The following is a 24303-nucleotide window of genomic DNA, read 5'->3' as shown; positions in this document are numbered from 1 at the left end:
CCAAAATCCATTCACGATAGCCCCACAAACCATTGACGGATAGCCCCAAAAAACATTCACGATAGCCCCACAAACCATTGACGGATAGCCACAAAAACCGTTCACAATAGCCCCACGGACAATTTCCGGCAAGGTTAGGTTAGGTAAGCATAGTTTTAAAAAAAAATCGTGAAAAAAAGGCGTTTGGAAACACTGGCGAGACCGCGTGACTATCGACACTCGCGCCATCTGCAGGTACATAATGGAAACAACGACATAATGTTGTCGCTTTGCACAAAATGCAAATTTATTATATCAAAAGTGCTTATTTCTTGTTGTGCAGCATTCTACGGTGAGAAAATACTTCCATGAACTTTCAAAATGCTGCAGAAATTCATTTCCGTAAGTAGTTCCTTCTGTAATAATGAAGAAATGTGTCTCCGATATAACAGACATTTACCCCGCGGAGCACGGAAAGTTTGTCACCACAGCTTTTTTCATGTAGCTGTTCTTCGACTTGTGACGTCACAAAAATTGAAGAGGACTAAACGAAGGCCGAGGCTTGACCAAAAGGTGTTTGAGATTTTAGCGATTAGTTATACGACTACATAAAAATTGTAAGTACTCTCTGGTTATACCCTTTCCGATGCGATGTTTACGTTCACCCTCACTTACGACGCCCGACCCTGACCTGACACACTGCACATGAATCTGTGCACACATGAAACAAGCTGTAAACTATCAACTAGGTAGCACACCTTGACCTACTAAACATCGGACCTTCTTTCTTTTGAAATCTGAGGCCCTCTCCCATACTTTCCAGTTTCCTCAAAAATTCGAAATTCGAAAACTTGAAACGCGCCACCTTTTTTGGAGATTATACAGTGTTGTGATTTTTTCTTAATTATTACCATAAATTGATAAACATTCTCAGCAGTTTTCTTGTATGAAACTTGAGTACGCAATGATTTATTAAGAATTTTTCATCAGGGACAGTGTAACTTCATTTATTTCAAGTACGAGTCAATGTATTACCATTACTACAACTTCGCTTTTCTTACTACCTGATTGGCGGAAAATTGCTAACAACACTGATATTTTACATGTTAAAATTCACAACCATGTCAGTTACAGTCAATTGTCTGTCAAGTTTGAGATGGAAAAATGGACGAGTGAGAGAATGTTTGTTGCATTTCGTACAACTTAAAACAGGTTCATGCGAGAGTATATTTTTTTCCGTTAAAGAAAACCGCGGTACGTTAATAGTTTGGTCTAGTCAGGTGCATTCGCAACTTTTTCATTACAGAACACACTATTTTACCCGAAACAGGTGGACCGCGATGAGTGTGGTGTCCAGAACGCCAGGTCCTCCTGGCCCTTGTTTTTCGCAAATAATGTGCCGACTTTGTGCTAAAGACGAAAAATTCTGTGTGCAAATATTTGGAGATGAAGGTCGACGCCAGCAGTTAGAAATGAAGATCAGAAAATGCCTTCCGATAATAGTGAGTATTGTAGATGGTCGGCCAGTAAAAGAATGGTAACCGGTTGAATTGTAGCTATTTGTAGGTAGTAAATTAATGTAGGCCAAATTCTAAGATAGGTAATCTGAATAATAAAGAATGTGTTTAGTGGTATAATTTAACAGTTTACTTCTTTAACTGGTTGGATATATATAAACACTGTTTTAAAGGCATGCAAAAATTAACACACTTTCGTGATAACAGCTCGCCAAAACGTCCCTAGTAACCTAAATTTCATATTTTAAGTAATAAAGTTCGCTAGCCATCGATATGTACCCTTCCTATTCCTCTTATGTACAGAGAAAAATGTTAAAAGTATCGCTCGAACACCTCGCTCATATAGTGCTGAGGTTGCAAAATACAGACCAGTTGTGTAATTCAGGTAGTTATCATCATGATACACATAATCAACATTAATATAATTCAATGCATGCCTATAAGCTTATACTAAACAGGTTTTCTGATTTCTCATTTTGTTTTTTGGGCAGAACTATTTTTTCCATCTCCCTCCTATGTTTTTGTGATGTACGTTAGGTGGTTAGGTTTGGGGTAACAATTCCAGTACTACTTTACTATACCGGAGACACATATCAATGATTTATTTCGCAATTTTTTACATTGCTAACGTGCTATTCTGCATTGCGGAACATTTCTTTAGGTGAAATAATGAATTTCTAACGAAAATAATGTCTATTTCTTACATTAACGAGTACTTACTGTTGTTCCTTATTTCCAACAAACCATCCACGGGTAGCCCCAAAAACCATTGACGTTAGCCCAAAAATTCACGATAGCCCCACGAACCATCACGGGGATGAGGTATGCCTACTAGGTTCGGTTAGGCCTGTTAGGTTAGGTTCCATTAGCACTCCTTTCGTTCAATTTAGCATATATGGACAATACGAGAGCGTATTGTGCTCTCGAGCAGAAAGCAAATGGCGGCACCAGCAATAGCGCGTCGGAAATAGATTTTCGTAGAAAACCACATGCATTCGCATTAAAATGGATCAAAACTACATTACCGAACATCAACAACGCTACAGAAAATGATTTTTCGTAAGTACTTTCTTGTGTAAATTTGAAGAAATCCGTCTCCAGTATAGTAAAGTGTTACCACAATTCCGAATGTTGGGACGACTTAAGATGAGCAGACCCCTCTCCGATTTTCTTCATATTTGGCATACTGACTAATTGAGGCCTCCTAATCACGAATCTGAAGTTAAAAGTTGTCAGAAACGTCTAGAAATTGTAAAATGGTTTTTTGTACATGGCTTGTATTGTAATCAAAATAGAGCACTATTTTTCAATTGCATTCGCTGTAATACAACATGGGTAATTATGCGATATCACCCGAACACCTCTCACTCGTTTATTACGTTAATTTCAGCATTGATACTTGCCTATTCTGCATTGCAGAAGATTCTTTAAGGTGAAGTTATGCCTTTTTTCATAAAATAGTGTCAACTTTTCATATTACGAGTCATTATTTGTCTTCCTTGTTCCGCTTGGGTAACAGACAATATGGCGTGCATTCGTCATGGATCATCGTGCGTTGTGCTTGTGTTTTGTCGATTTGGAGTGGATATGCAGTGTTTCAACCTTCTTCACTGAAAAATACCTACTTCCGTGTTCATTATGTCATCACAAACCATTGACAGATAGCCTCAAAAAACCATTCACTGTAGCCCCACAAACCATTGATGGGTAGCCCCAAAAATTATTCACGATAGCCCCACGAACCATTTATGGATAGCCCCAAAAACCATTCACGATAGCCCCACGGACCATTTCCGGCAAGGTTAGGTAAGCATAGTTAAAAGGAAAAAAAAAATCTTAAGAAAAAGGCACGTTTGGAAACACTGACGAGACCGCATGACTTTCGACGCTCGCACCATCTGCAGGTACATAATGGAAACAACGGCATAATGTTGTCAGAAAATGCAAGTTCCTTACATAAAATCTGATTATTTCTTGTTCTGCAGCATTCTATGGTGAAGGTTTCAGTTTCTGCGAAAGAAAATACCTTGAAGAACTTCGACAATGCTACAGAAACTGATTTCAGTAAATAGTTTCTCTTTTAAATTTGAAGAAATCCGTTCGGGTTATAGTATTAACATTTATATGCTTGTTATGACAAAGTATGTCTAATGACTAATAAAGTATTCTATTCTAAAATAAGCGAAAATAAGTCGTTAGTTTTCGGAATGGAAACCGTCGATTTTCGCGAAATTTTTTGTTTCACAAGCAAATATATATATTCCTGATACTACCACGATACCAAGTTTTAACTATGTTTGCCTAACCTAACCACACGTCAATGGTTTGTTTTGCTAGCGTCAATGGTTCGCAATTATTTTGCAATTTCTAGACATTTGTGACAAATTTTAACTTCAGATTCGTCATTAGCAGGCCTCAATTAGTAAGTATGTCAAATATGAAGAAAATCGGAGAGGGGTCCGGTCATCTTAAGTCATAACCGAATGTTTAATGTTTTTTTTTTTTTGCAAGTGTTATATGACTATCTGGAAGTGCTTTAAAATACTGGAAACGATCGTGGAAAAATCAAAGTGTGGAGAAACTAATTAGCACAATTAAAAGCTTCATTAAGTATTATTTACCAAAGAAATGATTTGAAAGTAGCTGACACGAGCATCTGTGGTTTGCAGCAAGCTGCAATTCTTGGTTTACGGCCATCTCAGACACATTGTTTTAGCAGATTTTCATGTGGGGATTGAAGGTTGTTTTGTGCTCGAAGCCAGATATGACTGTATTTTATCACATAATCGTCGCAGATTTTATGCAAAGGTTTTTGCACTAGAGGAAACCGTGTGTGACAATTATGTCAAGCTTTTATTTTTAAGAAAACTGTGCTCGTGTTAGTGGTACTTAAAAATCATTTATTACTAAACTGTGTTTGGTGCAAGATTAGGATGGGCCCAAGTTCCTTTTGTTTTATTGTGATTTCGTCATGTTACGTATGCAATTTTTACATGGTTCTATTTCGATTTGCGTCTGTTAACACATACTGCAGAGTTTTAGTGATTACTTACTGCATGTTTCCTTGACACAGGTTTTTCACTTCTCAATACGTGCTTTCGTAGTTAGGTTAAGGGGGTCAGTTTTAGTTACCTTAGCATTTTAATAATAACCCTAAATGCTTTCCTTGTTAGGTGGGTCAGGTTCAGTTCTCTTAGTATTAAAATATGATCCCTAAATGCTTTCTACTGCTGATTGCGACTAGGGCTGAGCTGATACCAATGCCGATACTCTCACCCGTACCGATATTTGTAAAATTCGATTTTAAAATAACAAAGGCTATTTACCGTTTCATACTAACTCATCACATTCCTTTAATGACATTAAATAACTCCCAAATTCTTGTCATGTAGAATTATAAAACTTTAAAACGTCTTGTGGCATTTGGTATTTTTTTCGTGTGAACTTCTCTGTATATCCAGAGAATGCAAAGAAAGAGTTTTTTTTTATTTTTTATGTTCAAGGCTTTCTAAGGTTTGATTTTGATGTAAGTCTGTTAACACATACTGCGGAGTTTTAGCGATTACTTAAGATTTTGTTCAATATATGCTTTTCTAGTTAGGTTAGGCAGGTCAGGTTTGGTTCTCTTAGCATTAAAATAAAGTCCCTAAATGCCTTCTACTAAGGTTGCGATTTACTTCTACATTTATTCCCACTCTTCTACGATACTTACTGTCGCTTGTCAACGGAGAATACCTTGTCCATGGGAAGCAAAAATACTTGCGTAATGTCATTTTGAAGTTGTTTTTTAAACATAAATAACTTCTTTTTTTCAAATCCAAGCAGTGTTCATTGCTTTAAGGAAGGTTCAAATTTCATGTGACAATGATTTCCAAAGTTCTACTGTAATTAGTCTTTCTGCTGGAGAATTTGAAAACAATCATAAAACAATCTGAACCGTTGCCCTTTGTAACGTGTTGCAGTTACAAGAAAAATAATTAAAAATCTGTGGATTGTATCCCTTCTTCAGTTTCATGTAAACATTATTCATTCTTGTGGTTTGGGTTAACATGGAGAAGGAGAAGAGCAACATAAAAATGTATGCAAATACAGTTATTAAAATAATGCCTCTTTATGATGTGCTGCCGATCATTCTCTGTCATATGCAATAAAAACAAATCGCTGCGGTATCGGTTGATACCAATAGTCACGTGGGAGACTTACACAGATGGGAAGAGTACAGAAGAAATTGTTGAATCCACAACCCTTCCTCCCTGCTTGAATGTAGATAAAATAAAACAAATTCCACAGCAACCTTCACCCGTCTTGCCAAGAACTCTGCAATCATCTGGTCTGGAAACAGCCCAGCATGGTAGTAATGCTGGTTTTAGAAACATCCACCTTTCTTACCCGAGTTTGTGAGCAGGAATTGGAAATGTGTGATGCCTTCCAGAAGTTTGGTCTCAGCTTTCCCTTTATGCCTTTGATCTTGTCAATCATCTGCTTCCAAGGAGGGTTGGAGTTTGTTCAGCATTTCTCCGAAAAACTACACGTGGAACTTCTTCCAATATGGCAAGGAAGGTTGAACGAACTTTTAAAAAGGACAAATAATATTGCTCTTGGTCCTGGTTCCAGCGACTCAAAAACAATGATATCGGTGGGAAAATTTCAACCGATATTTACCGATCCCAATACATGAGTATCGTCTCAGCCCTAATCGCGACCAAGAGGTTTTAGCTCTCGCTTCTATCAGTGGAGAATGCCTTGTCTATGGGAAGAATGCATGCTTGCGTAAGTTTTTTTTTTTTTCCCCCGAACACAAATAACTTTTTTTGAAATCCAAACAGTGCTCATTACTTTAAGGAAGGTTCAAATTTTGTGGGACAATGATTGTCAAAATTTTACGATAATTAGTCTTTCTGGTAGGAGAATTTGAAAAAAATCATAATTCAGTCGGAACCGCTACCTTAGTATGCACGGAATACTTGTGAATGTTCGTTAAAACTGAATAGTTAAAATCAACTGACACCCTTTCTTCATGTCAGTTTAGCAAGCACTTTTCTGGTCTGAAAAATTTGTTGTTACTGATTTGTGTGTTATTGTCGAAATATTACACTTGAGAAAATTTACTACAGTGTTGTGAACTACAAAATTTAATCTTCTGTGTCCGAAGATTCTGTGTCGCTATCACCTGTTTTGTCATGTGACATGTCGATGCGACGATTACTCAATGAAAGGTTATAAACCAATTTTTGAACTAAAAGAAACAGGTACAATGCTTATGCAGTGAAATACAGTGTGTGATCAGGTGTTAGAAGCATTTAGGGGTGTTATTTTAATGTTAAGAGTCCAAAAACTGACCCACCTAACTTAGCAATGAAAGCATATTGGGATATTTTATTCATTCTGAGAGCCGTAAACCTGACCCATCTACCCTAACAACGGAAGCATTTAGTGATGTAATATCTCTTTGTACCCCACCCATGTGCAGTACGTAGATGACAGCAACACTTCATATCCAAGACTACAGTAAACAAATGATTAGGGGTAGAAAAATACATGGCGATGGAATTTTTAAATCCAGTCCTAAATAAATATATTTAGTATTTCAAGTTTAATTAGGAAAAATGTGTTTTGTGAAGGCCACTGCCACATGAATTAATTACATTTAATCCAATCTTGTATTAATTAATAAATTTAATATTGTAAGATTACATTTTGTAGTTTATCTTACAGTAGTTAGATTCATGGCTTTCTTAGCTTGTATTTGAGGGGGGGAAATGGCTCCTGAATTATTTGAAGGGCTCGGGTGTAAAACATGGTAAGTAACATTTTGGTAATTTTTGAGTTACAATGTAGAATGTACCATCCTTCAATCTCCAAGTGAAATTGGTAAACACAGCATGAAAACAATTTATCTACAGCTATAGCTATAGATTCTAATAACTTTTTTTATTAATGAACTCAGAAATGATCAAAATGTCACTTACCAGAGCCCTTCATTTCTAGATATAGTCTAGAAACACATAAACATAAAGAAAACACATATTATGCTCATTATTTTTTAAAGAAGGCAATGAAAAAATTTCATAAGTGACCTCGGAATATTTTTTTTAGGAACTGAATTTGAAAATGCAGGTGCATGGTGACCTGCTGCACTATATTTTTCCCCCTACTGATCCTCATTACATGTTTTTTTTAAACAGATTAAGGTAAAATATTTGCAGTCCAACATGGATTTTCTCCCTGATTACTGATTGGAATCAAATGTTGTAAGTATATTTTATTGATCCAATCATGATTTTCATTTAAAATATCTTCTTTTTGTTGTTTATTTTAGGTTCGAGAAGAGGATAATTTACCAAAACAAGTATGCCTAACATGCCTAAGTAAATTGGATGTTTCTTATGATCTGTTCGATACCAGCCTGCAAGCTGAGTTTAAGATGAATCAAATCATGGAGGCAGCTAGGAAAAAGAATATGGTAGATACAGAGAGGAAAAGACCGTCTACAGCAAGCATGGTATGTTACATTATTAGATCCTAAGTAGGCATGGTTGTTTTGAAATACATATGAACACGTGTATCAGGCATGTATTTGGAAGTATATGTCGGGGCTCTTCGAACCAAGTGTCTGAGAAATAATAATAATAATAATTAGATAAAAGTAATTATATTATAATTAATTTAAAATATGTAAATGAATTAATTTTCTATTGTTATTACTAGGGAGCGGAAGTTGATGAAATGTCATCTTTTTTCTGACATCTCGGACACGATGCCCATTAAATATACACAATATTACACTTCATCTAGAACCCAAAAAAGGTAATTTTAAAGTGCATTTTTTTTTTTGCATTCTTTTGCCAATTTTCAGGTTTCAGGTCTTTTTCCCCGATTTTCGGCATTTTCCATCATTTTTTGCAATATTCGGTGTATTGTTTCGTCATATTTTGTCACTTCTTTCATTTTGGTAATATTCTTGAGTCTTTTCACCAAGGTGAACATAGGCCTGTATAGTATATCTCACAGGATTGCAATTTACGAGCAAAAGAAATGCTGAACTGGTGACAGTCCTTGTTGTGTCCAGGGAAACCACCAGGTGCCCGTCTGGGGCAAACTCAGATATTTCAAACAATTTCTGATGTTAAGAATTACTTTTCCAATGTACTTTTAACTTGGGGTGGGGGGTGCGTGTCTATGAACACTTTCCCGGATGCGTCCCCGATTTTGGATCCCCTATTTTTTATACAATTTGTTAAATTTCTAAACAAAAATTGTCTTACGTGGATCGTGATAATTTCTTTTTCTTTACAGTGCCACAGAAACACACCACACTCAATCACCAGGCAAAGATGTGGGAAATTAATGCTTTATACACCAATTCATTTAGTCTATATGACTTTTTCATTAAATTGTTTTAAAATTATTCGGTTGATTCCATTGGAAATCTTCGTTTCATATGTTAATTGAATGTGTATGTGGTATCATTTTGTCCTTTTTTTAAAAAAAAACAACAAGATTGCATCCTTTTCATTTCAATTTTTAACCTGAAACTAACAAATTTAATGGTAATTTTTGCATTTTTTACGTCATTTTTTTCCTATTTTTTAGGACATTCTATAGGTCATATACCTATAATTTTTAGGTCATCAACTTCCACTCCTTAGTTATTACATGAATAGGCAAAGATACATTATAATAATAGAGATATAACAGCACGTATTCATTATCTCGCTTACATGTAGTTGAGGCTGGACTGGACCTTTGGCAGCCGTAAGGGCAATTTTTTTCAAATTTTCCCCTCCACTCAAAAAACCTCATTGATATTCCAAAATATGAGAAAGTACATATGTTTAGAATTCTTTCTAGAGCATTGACGTGAATTTTCGTGTACTTTGCTTTCACTGTTATCTAGATATTGTCAATAATTTAATAGACTTACGTAATCGCAAAAGTTTGGAGAATATCTAGATAACAGCAAAAGCAAACTACACCAAAATTTTCGTCGGTGTTCTAGAAAGAATTCTAAGCGTATGTAATTTCTCATTTTGGAATATCAAAGCGGTTTTTCGAATTGAGAGGAAAATTTGAAAAAAAATTCGCCCTTACGGTTGCCAAAGCCTTAAGATCGCTAAAATTTGTATAAAAGCAGCTGCCCTGTCAAGGAAATAATGTCAAATAGATAAAGGTAAAAAAGGTAAAGTGCTCCCCTGTGCATAGCACTACGCCATGAAGGCGTATAGGGGGTGTGGGGGTAACGCCCCACACTTTCTTGATCCGGTCATGAGTGGGGGTGATGTGATCAGCATCATGCCCCTGACCGTCTTTACCCCCCAGGGTTTCCCCCAGGTACCCATGTTATTCGACGCTGGGTGGGCGGCGGGGCCGCTTCCATCGTTAGAAAATTTCCCGGATTTGAACCGGCCGGGGATCGAACCCGGGACCTTTAGCATGGTAGTCAGACGCGTTACCGACTGAGCCACCGCGGCCATATGTCAAATAGATAAAGAAGTGAATAATTATTGAATTACCAAATTAGGATGTTAGGTTGAGTTGACTAAAAGTAAAATTCCTGATTAATATATGATGCATATTATCATAAGTAGTAGTGATAAATTTTCTTCGGGGCTGTCCTTCAAAGACGTATGATCCCAATATAATTCTTGCTTTCCATTAAGTTCAGAGGAGCTAAGTAAGCATCGATTATGCAACACATGCTATTGAAAGTATATTTTCAGTATTTAATTTAAGCACTTGGTAAGTTTTTCCAGACCCCCTGGACCCCTCCCCTAAATACACCCTTGACGAGTGTGTGTGTGTGTGTGTGTGTGCACGTGCCACACACACTCGTTTGTTTTAAGTTCACTTTATGCACAGGTAAACTAATTGTGACTGGACCTACAGTTGAAAATGGGATCAGAATGACTACAATGTGCCTCCGACAGGGATCTAATCTGGCACCACTTGATTACAAGGCAACAGCATCACCACTGTCTAGTCTGGAAATCCTGAAATAGTAACAAAAGTTACATTTTTGATGGAAATGTCAGGGAAATTCACTGTTTTTATGTAAAATTTGACATATTTGTGGGTAATGCACTAGAAGTATATTTTTCAACATAGGAAAAAGAACAAGCAATTTTTTTATTTGGACAAACTATACTTCAGTTTAGTATACGGATTATTATGTGAAATTACCGGAAGTTGCATATGAAATACTCTAGCAAAAGGGAGTCATTGTTTAAATATATTTTCAACTAGAAATCTACTACAGTAAGTTAAGCGCTATTGAAGGAGCTTTCAGACTGAAGTCTCAGATGCCAAGCGAGTAGCGGCACATCTCTTCTTCAATATAAAGTTGGGATGGGACCGATTAATCGGTACTCGATCGGTATCGGCCGATATTGGTGTATCGGTTTATCGGTAAAATTACCGATTATTTTACCGATCCGATATATCCATAAATATCTGATAATTTAGTGCAAAATTCTGCCATTTTGTTGTAATTTTTATGGATAATCTCCATGCCCTACTTTTTTAAAAAGTAAATGTCTAAATATGCAATTTCTCTTGCACTGCAGTCACTTTGAAACACACATTTTTTAAGGAGGTCAATGAACCTTTCAGGTTTTTCCAGGACCATTTCTAATTTTATATCGGATCGGTAGAATATCGGTTATCGGTATCCGTAAATTTTATATCGGTATCGGCCAAAATTCATATCGTCCCATCCCTAGTATAAAGTAAACATTCACAGTGCATGCATGAATAACAGACTGAAGCGGCAAGATGCAAGTGACATGTTTAGCTCATTGTCGCACTTCAGATCAAAAGATTGAATGGATTGCTAAGGGTCTGCTTCCAAGTGACACATGTCACTCAAAAGGTTGCAATTACTTCTAAGGGTTGGTTTCCAAGAGCCACGTGTTGCTTTCGTCTCAAAGCTCCGTTAAACAGGATATATATATACACACATTCACGTAATATGTATACTTCTGCATGTGTGTTACGAACAGTAAAGATTTTTAATTGTCCCAAAATGCCGAAAGTTTTGATATTATCATCTGTTTCAGATTTAATGATATCAACATTTAAATTGAGACACAAACATGTAAAAGTTTGTTTTATGTCCATTTCATGGTCAGGTGTGCTGATCAAGACTACATTTTTTGTTAGCATTAAAATTTGAGAAACTGTTTTATTATTGAATCACTGGTTCTTTTTCTGATTATATATGTGCAGTTATTTATTAATTATAATAATTACAAAAATTACTATCATTCACTAAAACTAAAAAAATCCATAATAATTTTTATTGATGCTCTTTTGTTTGTTGAGGTGCAGTTGTTTATTAAATGTAATAATTACAATCATTACACTGTCACTGGCATGAGTGTCTGAAATGAGACACATTCAAGGATGGCACCTGATATGCACACCAAGTGCATTTTGCCTCCTAATTACATACATTTATGTTTTCATGAACAAAAGTAATACATAAATATTGGGAACACCCTAGGGAACAATGTAATTTATTTTTAAAACAGTTGAAAAATCTAAAAAATAGGGATGGTGTGCCTGGAAGCCCCACCCTCTGTAAGCTAGGATTAAAATTGTATTTGCAATATCTGTCCACTGGGATTGGCCAATATCCGTTTCTTGGCTGCTACATTATGTGAATTTTGTTAGCTTGTTGTGAAATATGTCACTTCAAACCTGTAAACTCATAACAGTAACTTCAAGTGAAATAGGTTAGCTGTAATTGATAAAAAGCCAGAATTTCCAGTTTTTATTAAAAAAAAAGCTAGCTTTTATAAAAAGAAATATGCCCATTCAAAAAACCCAGTTTTTTTGCAACTCTACGTAAATATAATAATAACCTTCACGCACATGTTTTAAAACATGAAATGCCATAATGCTTTGGTCTGGAAAATGTTCGTTCTTGGTGTGCAAAAACCAGGAAAAGTCAGGGAATTTTGTTTTTACAAATTTGTAGAGACCCTGACTGTGCCATTAGGGATACCACGTGCGTGGGTGTGCCAATGGACCATATTAGTGGTGATGTCAGCAGACGACGGACCAAGATTTGAGTCTAAACAAATGTGGCACGCGTTTCTCTCCTATTCAAAAGCAAATAATTTTTCATCCGAAGGGGTAGCTTTATTGATTGTGACATCAGTTATGAAACAAACATTGTGATGTGTGTAGTACATCCATGTAGAGATGAGATTTCAGACAATACGTCTATCTCAGGAGAAAAGTTCTTACGCTTCCCCCAGGAGACTTGAACCTGCATGCATCCTGTAGATGGAGCCGAAAGCATGATGCCTTAGATCTCACAGCCACGGTGCGAGACAATATTTTGTTCCCATCTTCAATCTTGAAGTTGCTACATTGACTATAGACGGTGAGGTCAGATTTCAGTTTTCATGAAAAGGAATACCGTGTGAAATTTCTTTTTCTTCACTTATGAACATACATGTAATTTATGAGCATGGTTTTATAACCTAATCCATACTGATGAAAACAAGGCATTATTCAGAATTCTACCATTCTTAGCTTCTGAGATATTAAATTTGATTTAGAATAGCACTTAACATTCTGGCAAGTTTGAAAAGTTTCCATCCTAGAGGCTACACACATGGCAGAATCTCCCGTCCACTAAGGGCTAATTAGGTGTGTCTGTTTAGCGTACAGTTTGACTAAAATAACTAGCAAAATCAAGAACATCATTTTGATTTACCCTGTATGTCATACTGCGCAAGTTATGCTTTTTTTTATTATGGATAAATCTTGCATGCAGGTGAATTGTTTCAAAGTATGACGTATATTTCATTTTTGCAGGTCACCATACCATCGTTCGAAGCGACACCACCACCTCCCAAACCCCCTTCACAACACCCTCCACCACAGGTACTGCCCCAGAGTCTCCCAGTCAAGAAAGAACCACAAGACATTGTTGAATTGACTGACGAACCCAGTTACGATACTGCCAAAAGAGCAAGACTTGATCAAACGTACGCAAACAATGAGCAGTTTCCGGTACACCAGAGAAATGTGGAAACATTCTACAAACCTGTTTCTCAGCCGCTTAGGACGTACGGAAAAATGAATTCCCAGCGGATGCCAAACGTGGCGACTAGTCAGCAACAGTCTTTCACAAATTCCTCGCCAGTTGACAGAAATCACACAGCGCAGAATTTTCATGTGAATAACAATATGTCGCAGGATAGACAAATGATGCAGACACAACCACCTTCAAATTTGGGCAGGGGTAGAGTGTCTGCGATGGAACATTCTTCAGTGCCTCCTAATTCGAACAGTGCAATGGTCAATCACGAGTCGAATCCCCAACCAGTATTGCAAGCAAGTTCAATGATGCAGAGGACAGTGTCATATCAACATAGAGAACCCCAGCTGGACAGAAGGTAAGAATTTCATGTGTGGAATTTGATGTATCCTAAATTGTCGCAGGGTGTTGACTTTTAATGTAATATTTGATCTATTAATCTATTCCTACCTTTAGGCCAAGTCCAGTTTTTGAGCCTGATCACTTTCGATACTTAACAGGGCCACTCCACTCAATCTCACTTTTGTTGTTGTGCTTCTCAATAATTTTTGTCCAGGTAGGGAATGGTACTAGCCAGAATTTTGATTTCTACCAAGATGAATTCTGCAAGTCAGTGGGCCATAGAAAGGTGAAGCTTTCTTTCATTTGTTTCATACTCTGAAATCTATTGTTTACTTGATTTATTAAAATATCAAGCACGGTAGAAACTCTTTACTTTAAAACAATTCAATGTGTTGAGAAAGCCAACATCTTTTGTCAGTTTGTCAAAAAAGTTTTTCACTTTTCTTTTCTGTTTAGTAGAAATTGACGTTTCTATTTGTCTGGTCATTTCTCAAGCTTCATTTTCTAACACTCCAAAATTATAACACCATTAAGCCTTGTTTCCATGATTATCAAAAAATATAAATATGCTGACCAAGGCAGTAATTTATTTTATTAAAAAACATAAACTAAACGTAACGTTTCAACCTTCTAGCAAGGTCTTCTTCAGACTCTGTATCAAGTACAAAAGTAACAAGATACAAAAACAGGGTATTATATATACACAAACATTACTCCCTCCAGACTATTTAGAAAGTTGTTTGGAACTTTCTAGCAGGTGACTTTCACTTGCCAACTTTACTTTCACCTAAAAGGCTAAACACAATTACTTCCATATAGAATGTGGTTGGACTTTTAATCTCACGCTCTTTTCACTTCATTTTTCTTCCTTCTCCTTCCTTTTCTCTTTCTCTCTTGTCCTTTCCACTCTTTCTAACATCTTCTTCCATTCTTTGTTTAACTTCAGTCCCCCATTCCAGTTCATTGTGTCTTCTTCACCTTTCTTCTCTATTACCTTGGCTTCCTTCCATTTTCTCACTAGCATTCTCTTCTCCCTTCCTATCTGCTTAGCCTCATCCCACTCTATGTCATGTCCTGTTTCTCTCGTGTGTTTAAATATCGCATTTCTCTCTCTCTCTTAAGTCATACATGATCCCTATGTTGTTTCAACAAGAGAGAAAGAGGAGAGGAGAAGGAAGAAAAATGAAGGAAAAAGAGTGTGAGATATAAAGCCCAACCACATTCTAGATGGAAGAAAATATGTTTAGCATTTTAGGTGAAAGTACAGTTGACAAGGGAAAGCCACCTGCTAGAAAGTTCCAGAACAAATTTCTAATAGTCTAGAGGGAGTAATGTTTGTGTGTATATATAATGCCCTGTTTTTGTATCTTGTTACTTTTGTACTTGATACAGAGTCTGAAGAAGACCTTGCTAGAAGGTTGAAACATTACGTTTAGTTTATGTTTTGTAATAAAATACATAAATTACTGCCTTGGTCAGCATATTTATATTTTTTCTCAAAATTATTTGGAAGTTCATTAAGACAACATGCAGACTTTTCTAGAAGGTTGCATATCTCTTCAAGGAATATGCTGGATTTTGTAAAGTTTTAGAAACAACATTTACGAGTTCCAAGATTTTACTTTGGAATACAAGCATTAAGGTGAGGAATTACAGTTACACACCACGTGTGCATCTATTTCCATATCGTCGAAATGGGCAATGCTACTAAAAAAAAATCTGAGTATGAGTTTCTTCCTATGTTGCAAGTGGAAGTGTTTTTTTATGTCTGTTATTAAGCTAGACACAATACTTGAAAATATGACGAGTGAGAATTTCCAGAATCCCATGTATTCCTTTTGTTGAAAAAAAAAACAAAACAACTCAGCAACAAGTTGCAGCTAATCAAATGGAAGTTTAGACTTTTCCGCTGGTCAAAAGCTTCATCAAACTGCCCTCTTTCTGTTGATATATTTTTCTATGCAATCGGAAGTTTGATATTCTGAAGCGAACAAATCAAATAATACTCGCATATGTGCAAAGCATGTCTCCTTGCCTCCTACAGCCATCCTGGCAGTCTTGCCAAACCTGATGCGCATAAAAGATCTAAATTTCACATAAAATTGAATTAAAACTGACTATCAGGGTGCTAGATTTACGAAGGCTGGATAAAGTGCCTCCTAGGCCAATTATGATTTTAGGTGTCAAAACAGTGGGGCGCTGCTATAACTTGACAAGTTTAAAAACAAGACGCTGCAAATAGTTGTTGCACATCTCACGCCACATTTCCCCACTCCATTCTCTGCAGCGACGTTGGTTTGCAGTGTTGCAACCTGGAGGGAGCAGAATGGTCTGAGGATTTTCAATGAACTTTGTATTAGCTTTTTCCTGGGCTGTTTTCTACCTGTTGGAGTACAGAAATTCTGCTCACCTTTCGCCAACAACTCTTTTCCTTCTTTTAAAACTTGGCCTCCCCGATGGCGCAGTGGTAGCGTTGTCGCCTTGTAATCAAGGGGTCCCAGGTTCGATTCCCGGTGGAGGCACATAGTGGTTCAGATCCCACTTTAAACTGTAGGTCCAGTCCCGATTAGCCTTCCTGCGCATCCTTTTAAAACTTGAGAAACCATCCATTTAGATACTCCCGTGGAGCTTGTGGACTCGACAACATTATACTTAAGTTTATGTAACTCCTTCTGATTTCGCAAATATGCAACATTGTAAACAATTTATCTGGCCTGTCCTCTAAGGAGCTTTCCAGAGCAGATTGTGGATTTCGTTGGACCCGGCATGATTTGATTTTTGCATTTCAAAAATATGCAGCCAAGAGTAAAGAGCGAGAACATTTCAATGCTTTAAAAAAGAACACAGGCAAGCATGTTATCAAATTGCCTTCTCGTAGGGATTGTTGTACGATAAACAAAAGAACCCCCACCCCACTCGGCTTTAAAAAAACAGTCCACTGCTCGATGTCATATTCAGAAAATGAAGTCATTCGCCCAGTAGTTTCTCTTCGTTATAAACCTTAACGCACGTGCGTAATACTACAGTTTATGATCCGCACACCGCATGCATTTTCAAAGACCGGATTAAATCAAATGAACCACTGATAAACTGATATGAGCCGGCATCGTCAATCTACACAGTAAAAATCGTTTGTCATATTTGTTTTAGCTTAATTTTGCTGAGTTGGCACCACTCTTACTCTAAAGTCCAGAGTAGTACGTAGTGAGTGTAGTAGGGAGGATGACATACTAGGAAGTGCTCCGCAGCGATCTGCGCATATCGGGACTTAACTTGTCAGGCTATATTATTTACCGTTTAAAGCAATAACAATTTCTTCTAAGTTTTCCGGTGGCATCACCCATCTCAATAATCCACCGATGGTCATATGAAATCAAAAATAAAGGATTCCCGGATAACAGTATTATGTCATCTCCACGGCGCTATAAAAAACTAGCTGGGAAGGCAAGAGGGAGTGGTTCGACGCAGCCAATATAACAATATCACGTCACATGCAAAATGTATTCTCATAGCAAAGTTGGAGCATCATAGTGAGGCATGAGGGTGGGTAACCCAGTTCACAGCCAAACGAGTGCACAAAAGAGCCAGATATGGTCACAAAAGTGCTAAGTTGGCAACACTGACTCAGAGGGAAGAGCCTGGCGGAAACTCTTTCCGCATGCCCTTAAGACAAAATGCAATGAAAATATTTTCTTTCGTAATGCAGATGCTTCGAAAGGAAAACTTTTGTGGCGGGTCTTTCTTAATTTATCATTCTTACTGTACCCCCCTTCTTGCGCCGTTGGAGTTGTGGGGGTATTGTTTACACCCCTGTATGCAAGGTAAAATGTCAAATCGGCAATCACGGGCTGGCAAAGATGTACAGCACATTCAAAATAATTCTGATCCCATAGAAACTCGCAAACAAGAAATATTCAAAAATCCAAGCTACCTTAAAATCAGGAACAAAGAAAGGCAATGAAAACATAGGGCCATTCCATGTGAAGAGGCAATTTTTAACCTGACATATTTTGATTCATTTAAAAGTTGCCATACTGAAAGGACCACCTGAAGTACGAAAATATGCAAAGTTACAGATCCATATCTTGCGTATTTCCAAAATTACAGTGTTGCAAACTGCGATTTTGACCATTTTTTCATCTTGTTAACTTTAAATTGCAATATTTTGACAATCAGGGCACCTATGGAAGTGAATCGAATGGCATAGGAAAGGTCTTAAAAGGCTCTTTCACACGTGATAGCATGCCTATGTCAGGGTAAAAAAAACAATTGAAGGTGGTGTAAAGAAAACTTTGGTAGCCAGTTTCTCAAAAAGTGTATTTTTTTACATATGTGTCATACATACACTATTACTCAATAACTATACAAAATTTCAAAATGGGATGCCAATTGGATCTGGAGTTATGTCAGATGTAGGTTAGTTTAGGGTGTGTATAGTATGTTAGGTAATGCATGATTATTTTGATAGACAAATTCCTATAATTTAAAAGTAAGAGTCAAACAGAAATGAAATACAATATCGTTTGAATTAACATACATGAATATGATGTTTAAATTCGCAGTTATTAGAGCCGGCCCTGTGGCGGAGTGGTTAGCACATCGTGCTACGATGCCAGGGATTCCGGGTTCAAATCCTGGCCTGGGCATGGATGTTTGTGAGTGTCCATTCATCTATTTCGTCATCCCCATCTTCACAAATTAGCCAAAAGTGGCACAAGAAGCGAAGTAAAATAAAGCAAATCTTTCTCTTTCCCAGTTATTAGAAATACAGGGTGCCAAAAATTCTGGTCCCATAGGCAACTCTTTTATTGGTGCACATAGCGGAAAATGGAAAGAGGAGAAAGTTGTAAGTGAGTTTCAATCTAAACTGCTGCAATTTTCATTTCCGTTTGACTTTTACTTTTGAATTGTAGGATTTTGTCTATCAAAATATGTTATCATGCATTACCTAACCTAACCTATAGAAGACCCATTTTTGAGAAACTGGCTACCAGAGTTTTTTAACACCACCTTCAATTGTTTTCCCCCTTCCCTGACAGAGGCATGCTATATTTCTTGTTAAAGAGCCCTTTGAGATCTTTCCTACGCCATCCGAATCACTTCCATAAGCATCATGATTGCCGAAATATTGCAATTGAAAGTTAAGAAAATGTTGGGGAAAATGCTCAAACTCGCACAGTTTACAACACTGTAATTTCGGAAATACAAAAGATATGGATCTGATGGCCCTTCCACTGTGCCAAATTTCAAATGAATCAAAAAATGTAAGGTTGAAGACCTTGTTAATTTCACATGAAATGACCCCATGAGTAAACTCTAGCTAGACCGATTAACAATGTGTTAACAGCAAATGTTCATGTACTCGTGATCTTCAAGTAATAATGGGTGAGTTTTGACTTAAAATTTTGTGGAAAATATATATTATTTTTTACCTCCACAGAAGGGAACAACAGCCACAGCCACAGCAGCAGCAGCAGCAAGTACAACAACAAACCCCAGATCAAAGCAGCACTTGTGGATATTGTGGAAAGTCCTTTCCAGAGGATATAGTAGATCATCATAGAGCACTCCACCTCAGAGAAACTTTCTATTCATGTTTAGACTGTGGAAAGAACTTCCGGACTCAAGTCGGCTTAGAGACCCACAGAAACTGTACAGGAAGTACAACTTCTAGGAATGCAAGGACGTGATTTTAGTTTTAACATTCATATCACCAGATTGAAATTTATATGTGACTATTTTGTTGCATGTGACAGTGTGTATAATGCAAATATTTTTACTTTTCTAAATTCACATGCTTTACTATTAAAGGAATGATTTTGGTACTCGGCATTGACTGGTAGAAAGCCTTAGCACTACTCAGTCGAAAATAATGAACATTGTTCTGTCCTTCAAATAGTATTATTACTGATTAAAGCCATCAAATGTTAAGAAAGGCTTGACAATGGCAATACTTTTTTTTCAGGTTTCAGTGATGTATGATTTTTACAAGAGTTGGGTTATAAAATTAAAACAATTCTGGTTCAGACAGCATTCAGATTGATACAATGTTATAACATGACCTAATTCTCCACTTGTGCTCTCTCGTAATGTTTTTTTTTTTTTTTTTATTCCTGATCATTGTGTAGGGTGGTAGAGACAGAACTGAAACCAAATTCTTCACTTTCTCTGTACGTTTTCCTGATATTTACTTCTAAAACATTCTGTAGTAATGAGATTTTGGTTTTTAATGCCTGGTTTTATTACTGTATTTCTCTTACCATTCTCTGACCACTTTCGTTGTTGATGTAACAAAATATGCTTTTTCTTATGTATCAATCAATTCGTGTGCATGATCAAAGAACTTCGAATTGTAACTAATTCATATCATGTCTCTTCAATATTTGTGATCGATGGGAACAACAAAATCATTCCATTAATGATATCCTATCAGCATACATGCAGCTTTTAAATTAATGATGTGCACACATTTTCTACAGGGTGTCCCAAAAGTTCCCATACATAGAGAATATCGCTTCAAAATAGAAATATCACATAACAGCAGCCTTCAAGAACCAGACATGGTCGATGCGGTCCTGCCATTAAATTAGTTCAGTTCGATGCATTTGTTACGAGTAAATGGCATTTTGCAAAGAAGAACATTATTTCTTTGTGCGGGGACTTTTCGTAACACCCTGTAGATTGTAACACCGAACTTTTCAAATGCACTGCTTGAAATGTGACAAAATACTTTAGCTTGAGAGTTGATAGTGTTACTTGAATACAATTCAGGATTAAAAAAATGTGAACAACGCAGTGATGTTCATTTTTTGGTGTTTTTCCATCTTCAGCAATAGAAATGTAATAAAGGAGATAACTGCAGTGGAAGTTCATATTTATGTTTTTCGGGTGCCAAGATAAAAAAAAACAAAATGCAGGAAAATGAGACGTTCGGAAAAATTAAATCAGTGAACAGCTGACGAAATTCAGATTTTTCAAAATTAAGGGGAGAACTGTTGCGTACCCCCTTTTGCTTGTTATTATTGGTGCTGTTAAAAGCAGTGCGAGCTCTGGAAAATGTTGGTAACTTCCTGCAGCTTTCGTTTGCTTGTGTGCATGTGTGTGTGTGCTATTCACTTCACAAAACAAGTCAACAAAAGTTGAATGTTGCCACTGCTGTTTTCTTGAAATGACTTTGGTCAGTTTGCGTATATTAATTTTGCAAAGAAGCAATTATTCCATACATTGTACAGGTAAGCGTTTATGTGATTTTTAAATTTGTCATCTTCATGTTAAAAGAGATACACAGTAGTGAAATGCTCTTGTACCTTATTATTATACCAAAGGATGTACATTAGAGTACTGCATACGACCACTTTTGCTCGCTTGTACTCATTCAAGTTCCCACCCTTGAGCATGCTACGCTTGAGCCCATGCAACATTTATCTGTGACAATAATCGTAGACACGTGTAAAATGTTCATCCTGGTAGTTTCAGCCCACAATTATCTGTTTCATTTTCATTTATCACTGAGTATTATTGGTAAGATTGACTAAACTACATTTTAACATGGAGGTGATGACTCTGTTCATTTAAGTTTCAATTTCATTGCGTCTTTCACGTCACGATCCATATTTGAGGGCCTGCTACCACAGACAAATTACTGTTCCACGTGTCCTACAGGGCTTCGAGTGTAGACCACTTTTTGCCTGATCGAGCGAAGAAGCTCTCAATTCCGTACACTATCTAGTGTCGCCCGTGCAAACTATTTGCCACTCAAGTGAAATCCCCTCCCTGCAACACTCTAATGTACATTTTCATTACTATGATAGTGCCACAGATGTAGCAAGAAACTATATCATTCCGTTCCCAATGTTCTTTGATATGTCATGTCTCTTGTAATTATGAACTGAGTTTATTCTTTGAACTCCACATCCTATAAATGTTCTTTGTTAATGTGTGACTGCAGATCGCATGTAAATAATTATCTCAATCATTTGCACGGAAGTAATTAAATAAATATCATTTGAATGTAATTTTTTAATGTATTGGCCAGTTGAAGTAAAGACTTTACCTTCATACAGTTTTTTCCGTGGTTTTTGATGAACGCTGTGCATATTAAAGACTTTATGGAATGAAATTTCGGTCCAGCCAACAGTAAACTAGTTTAAAAGTGTGATATCTAGTGGCAAAGTTATGAGAGAAAAAGGAAGTTTCAGGATCTGTGTCATCCATTGCTCATTCGTGATTGTCTTTGGAAGAACTATTGCTTTGTGATTACGATGTGATTGTAATCATTAGATTGAACTTCTGATATATTCTTGTTAATGCTTACACGATATAAATGATTGTCAAGGTGATAAGTGACTGAAGTGTTAATGACTTATTTTACTGAATATGTGAAGTATTAGAGAGCAAATATGATATAATGCACGACTTTTTTGTTATTTTCAATCATTGCCAGTTGTGAGTGTGTGACATTCATTTGTTTCGTGTTGAAACAATTGTGGATGAGTGTCTTTGATTAAAGAAATTATAAGACAAGGAATGTGCTGTAATTATTTCATTTATCCTTGCACGTCTTTAACAGGAGCGGCGCCAAATTTTTGACCGGGTGGGCAGAAGCTGTATGTTGATAGATTAAGGTGGGCAGGTATAAATGTAAGGCCGTGTAAGTGTAAGTGAGTGTAAGACACATACGACATACGGACATATGTATCCCCTTCTCTCTTACACTCCCAATTTCTTTCATTTATTTTCCCTTTCCTTTTCATATTTTCTGTTTTACTCCCTAATGCCTTCTTATATCTTTCTTTCTTAGCTTGTTACCTTTCTCCCTCTCTCGTTCCATTCTTCACATGTTTCTCTTTAACTGCCATGCACACACACACATCACATGTACGTGTGTGTTGGTGTCTTTCCTCTTTCTTTTCTAATCTATTCTCGCATCTTCTTCCACTTCTTTGTCTCCAATGGACACAATTATTTCAAGGATGTGTTTGTGTGTGCGCAGCCATACATTCTAATCACATTCTTTCCTTCATGTCAATGTAGTGAAATAAATGTTAATTGGCTGCATCACATTTTATCCTTGAAGTGCAAAAATACAAGGCACATACCTATTCCACTTTATATATTAGGCGACAGTGAAAGAAGTTGTGATGGTAGACAATTGATTAGCTTTATTTTACTTCGCTTCTTGTGCCACTTTTGGCTAATTTGCGAAGATGGGGATGAGTGATGATCTGATGAAATTGATGAATGGACACTCACAACATCGATGCCCAAGCCAGGATTCGAGCCCGGGACCCCTGATGTCATAGGGCGATGTACTAACCACTGGAAGACAATGGTGAAGGTTTAAATTTAAATGCATGTTCCCGATCATAAGTGGCCGCGGTGACTCAGTCGATAACGCATCTCGACTACCATGCTAAAGGTCCCGGGTTCGATTCCCGGCCGGTTCAAAACTGGGAACTTTTCTAACATTGGAAGTGGCCCCTACACCCACCCAGCGTCGAATGACATGGGTACCTGGGGGAAACCCTGGGGGGTAAAGGCAGTCAGGGCATAATGCTGATCACATCACCCCCACTCACGACCGGATCAAAAAAGTGCGGGCATTACCCCCACACCCCCTATACACTTTCATGGCATGGTGCTAAGCACAGGGGAACACTTTACCTTTTTTTTTACCTTTGTTCTGATCATATAATTTTAATCATATGAGTTTTTGACTGAAACTTGGGGGTTAATGATCACTTTTCTTGGCTTACAAGGTTATTACAACTGACAAACGTACGAGTATCTGGATGTTTGCAGTAACCGCTATCGAGTGCCAAAACTTGGGGCCAAGGGGAATTTACTTTTTTGGTAGAAAAGTCTTAGCATTAGGAGGCCATAGTGGGGTGCTCCTCCTAATCGCCGCCACTGGATATTTGGATTAAAATTAATGTCTTATTGGGAATGTAAACAAACAAACACGTAAAAACCAATTCTTTGTTCATTCTGCATAAAGTATCCCCAGGTTTATGAAAGGCTATTTTGACAAAATATCATCCAAAAATCTGTTAGCTAAGTTGTTATTCGCTTTCTGAAGTAAGCCTTCGTTACTCATGCGGGAGATGTGATGCACGTATGGTTTGCATTGAGGTAACAAATAGTTTACATTTTGTAGAATGTGATTTTGGACACAAGGAATTCTTCGAAATTGATCACTATACCCAGTAATTCATCTCTTTTTCACAGAAGACTTGGGTTGTATGGCGCGACCTTTTCGAAAGCGCTCAAATGTCAACCTCTATCCTGCGCAGTATACCCTGGAAACTTTAATCTTGCAGGTGAACCACAGTAAAAATAATAATTTGTAGGGGGTTGTATTTTCAATGTCTGCGTGTATTTGTTTTCCCCCCTTCGTCACTTTCATCTAATCAC

At 37.1% G+C, this 24303-nt stretch overlaps 1 protein-coding gene across 1 annotated transcript; it reads left to right on the top strand.

Annotated features, from left to right (window-relative positions):
- The first annotated feature begins 789 nt into the window (after nucleotides 1–789).
- LOC146003710 (uncharacterized) lies at nucleotides 790–22417 on the top strand. Its single transcript, XM_083142093.1, has 4 exons — nucleotides 790–1481; nucleotides 7816–7998; nucleotides 13323–13906; nucleotides 19331–22417. The coding sequence occupies exons 1-4, from the start codon at nucleotides 1083–1085 to the stop codon at nucleotides 19578–19580; spliced, it is 1416 nt and encodes a 471-aa protein (XP_082998219.1). The 5' UTR covers nucleotides 790–1082; the 3' UTR covers nucleotides 19581–22417.
- Nucleotides 22418–24303: the final 1886 nt, after the last annotated feature.

Source organism: Lepisma saccharinum, chromosome 20 (genome assembly GCF_977018435.1).
Source record: "Lepisma saccharinum chromosome 20, izLepSacc3.1, whole genome shotgun sequence".
In the NCBI taxonomy this organism is placed as follows: Eukaryota; Metazoa; Arthropoda; class Insecta; order Zygentoma; family Lepismatidae; genus Lepisma; species Lepisma saccharinum.
Note: the sequence above shows the minus strand (reverse complement) of the source record. Positions and strands in the feature narration are given on the sequence as shown.

Coding starts and splice junctions, on each gene's coding strand:
- LOC146003710 (XM_083142093.1), top strand. CDS start 1,083: ATGTTAAAATTCACAACCATGTCAGTTACAGTCAATTGTCTGTCAAGT. Junction 1,482..7,815: donor GAAAATGCCTTCCGATAATA/GTGAGTATTGTA, acceptor TGTTTATTTTAG/GTTCGAGAAGAGGATAATTT. Junction 7,999..13,322: donor GACCGTCTACAGCAAGCATG/GTATGTTACATT, acceptor TCATTTTTGCAG/GTCACCATACCATCGTTCGA.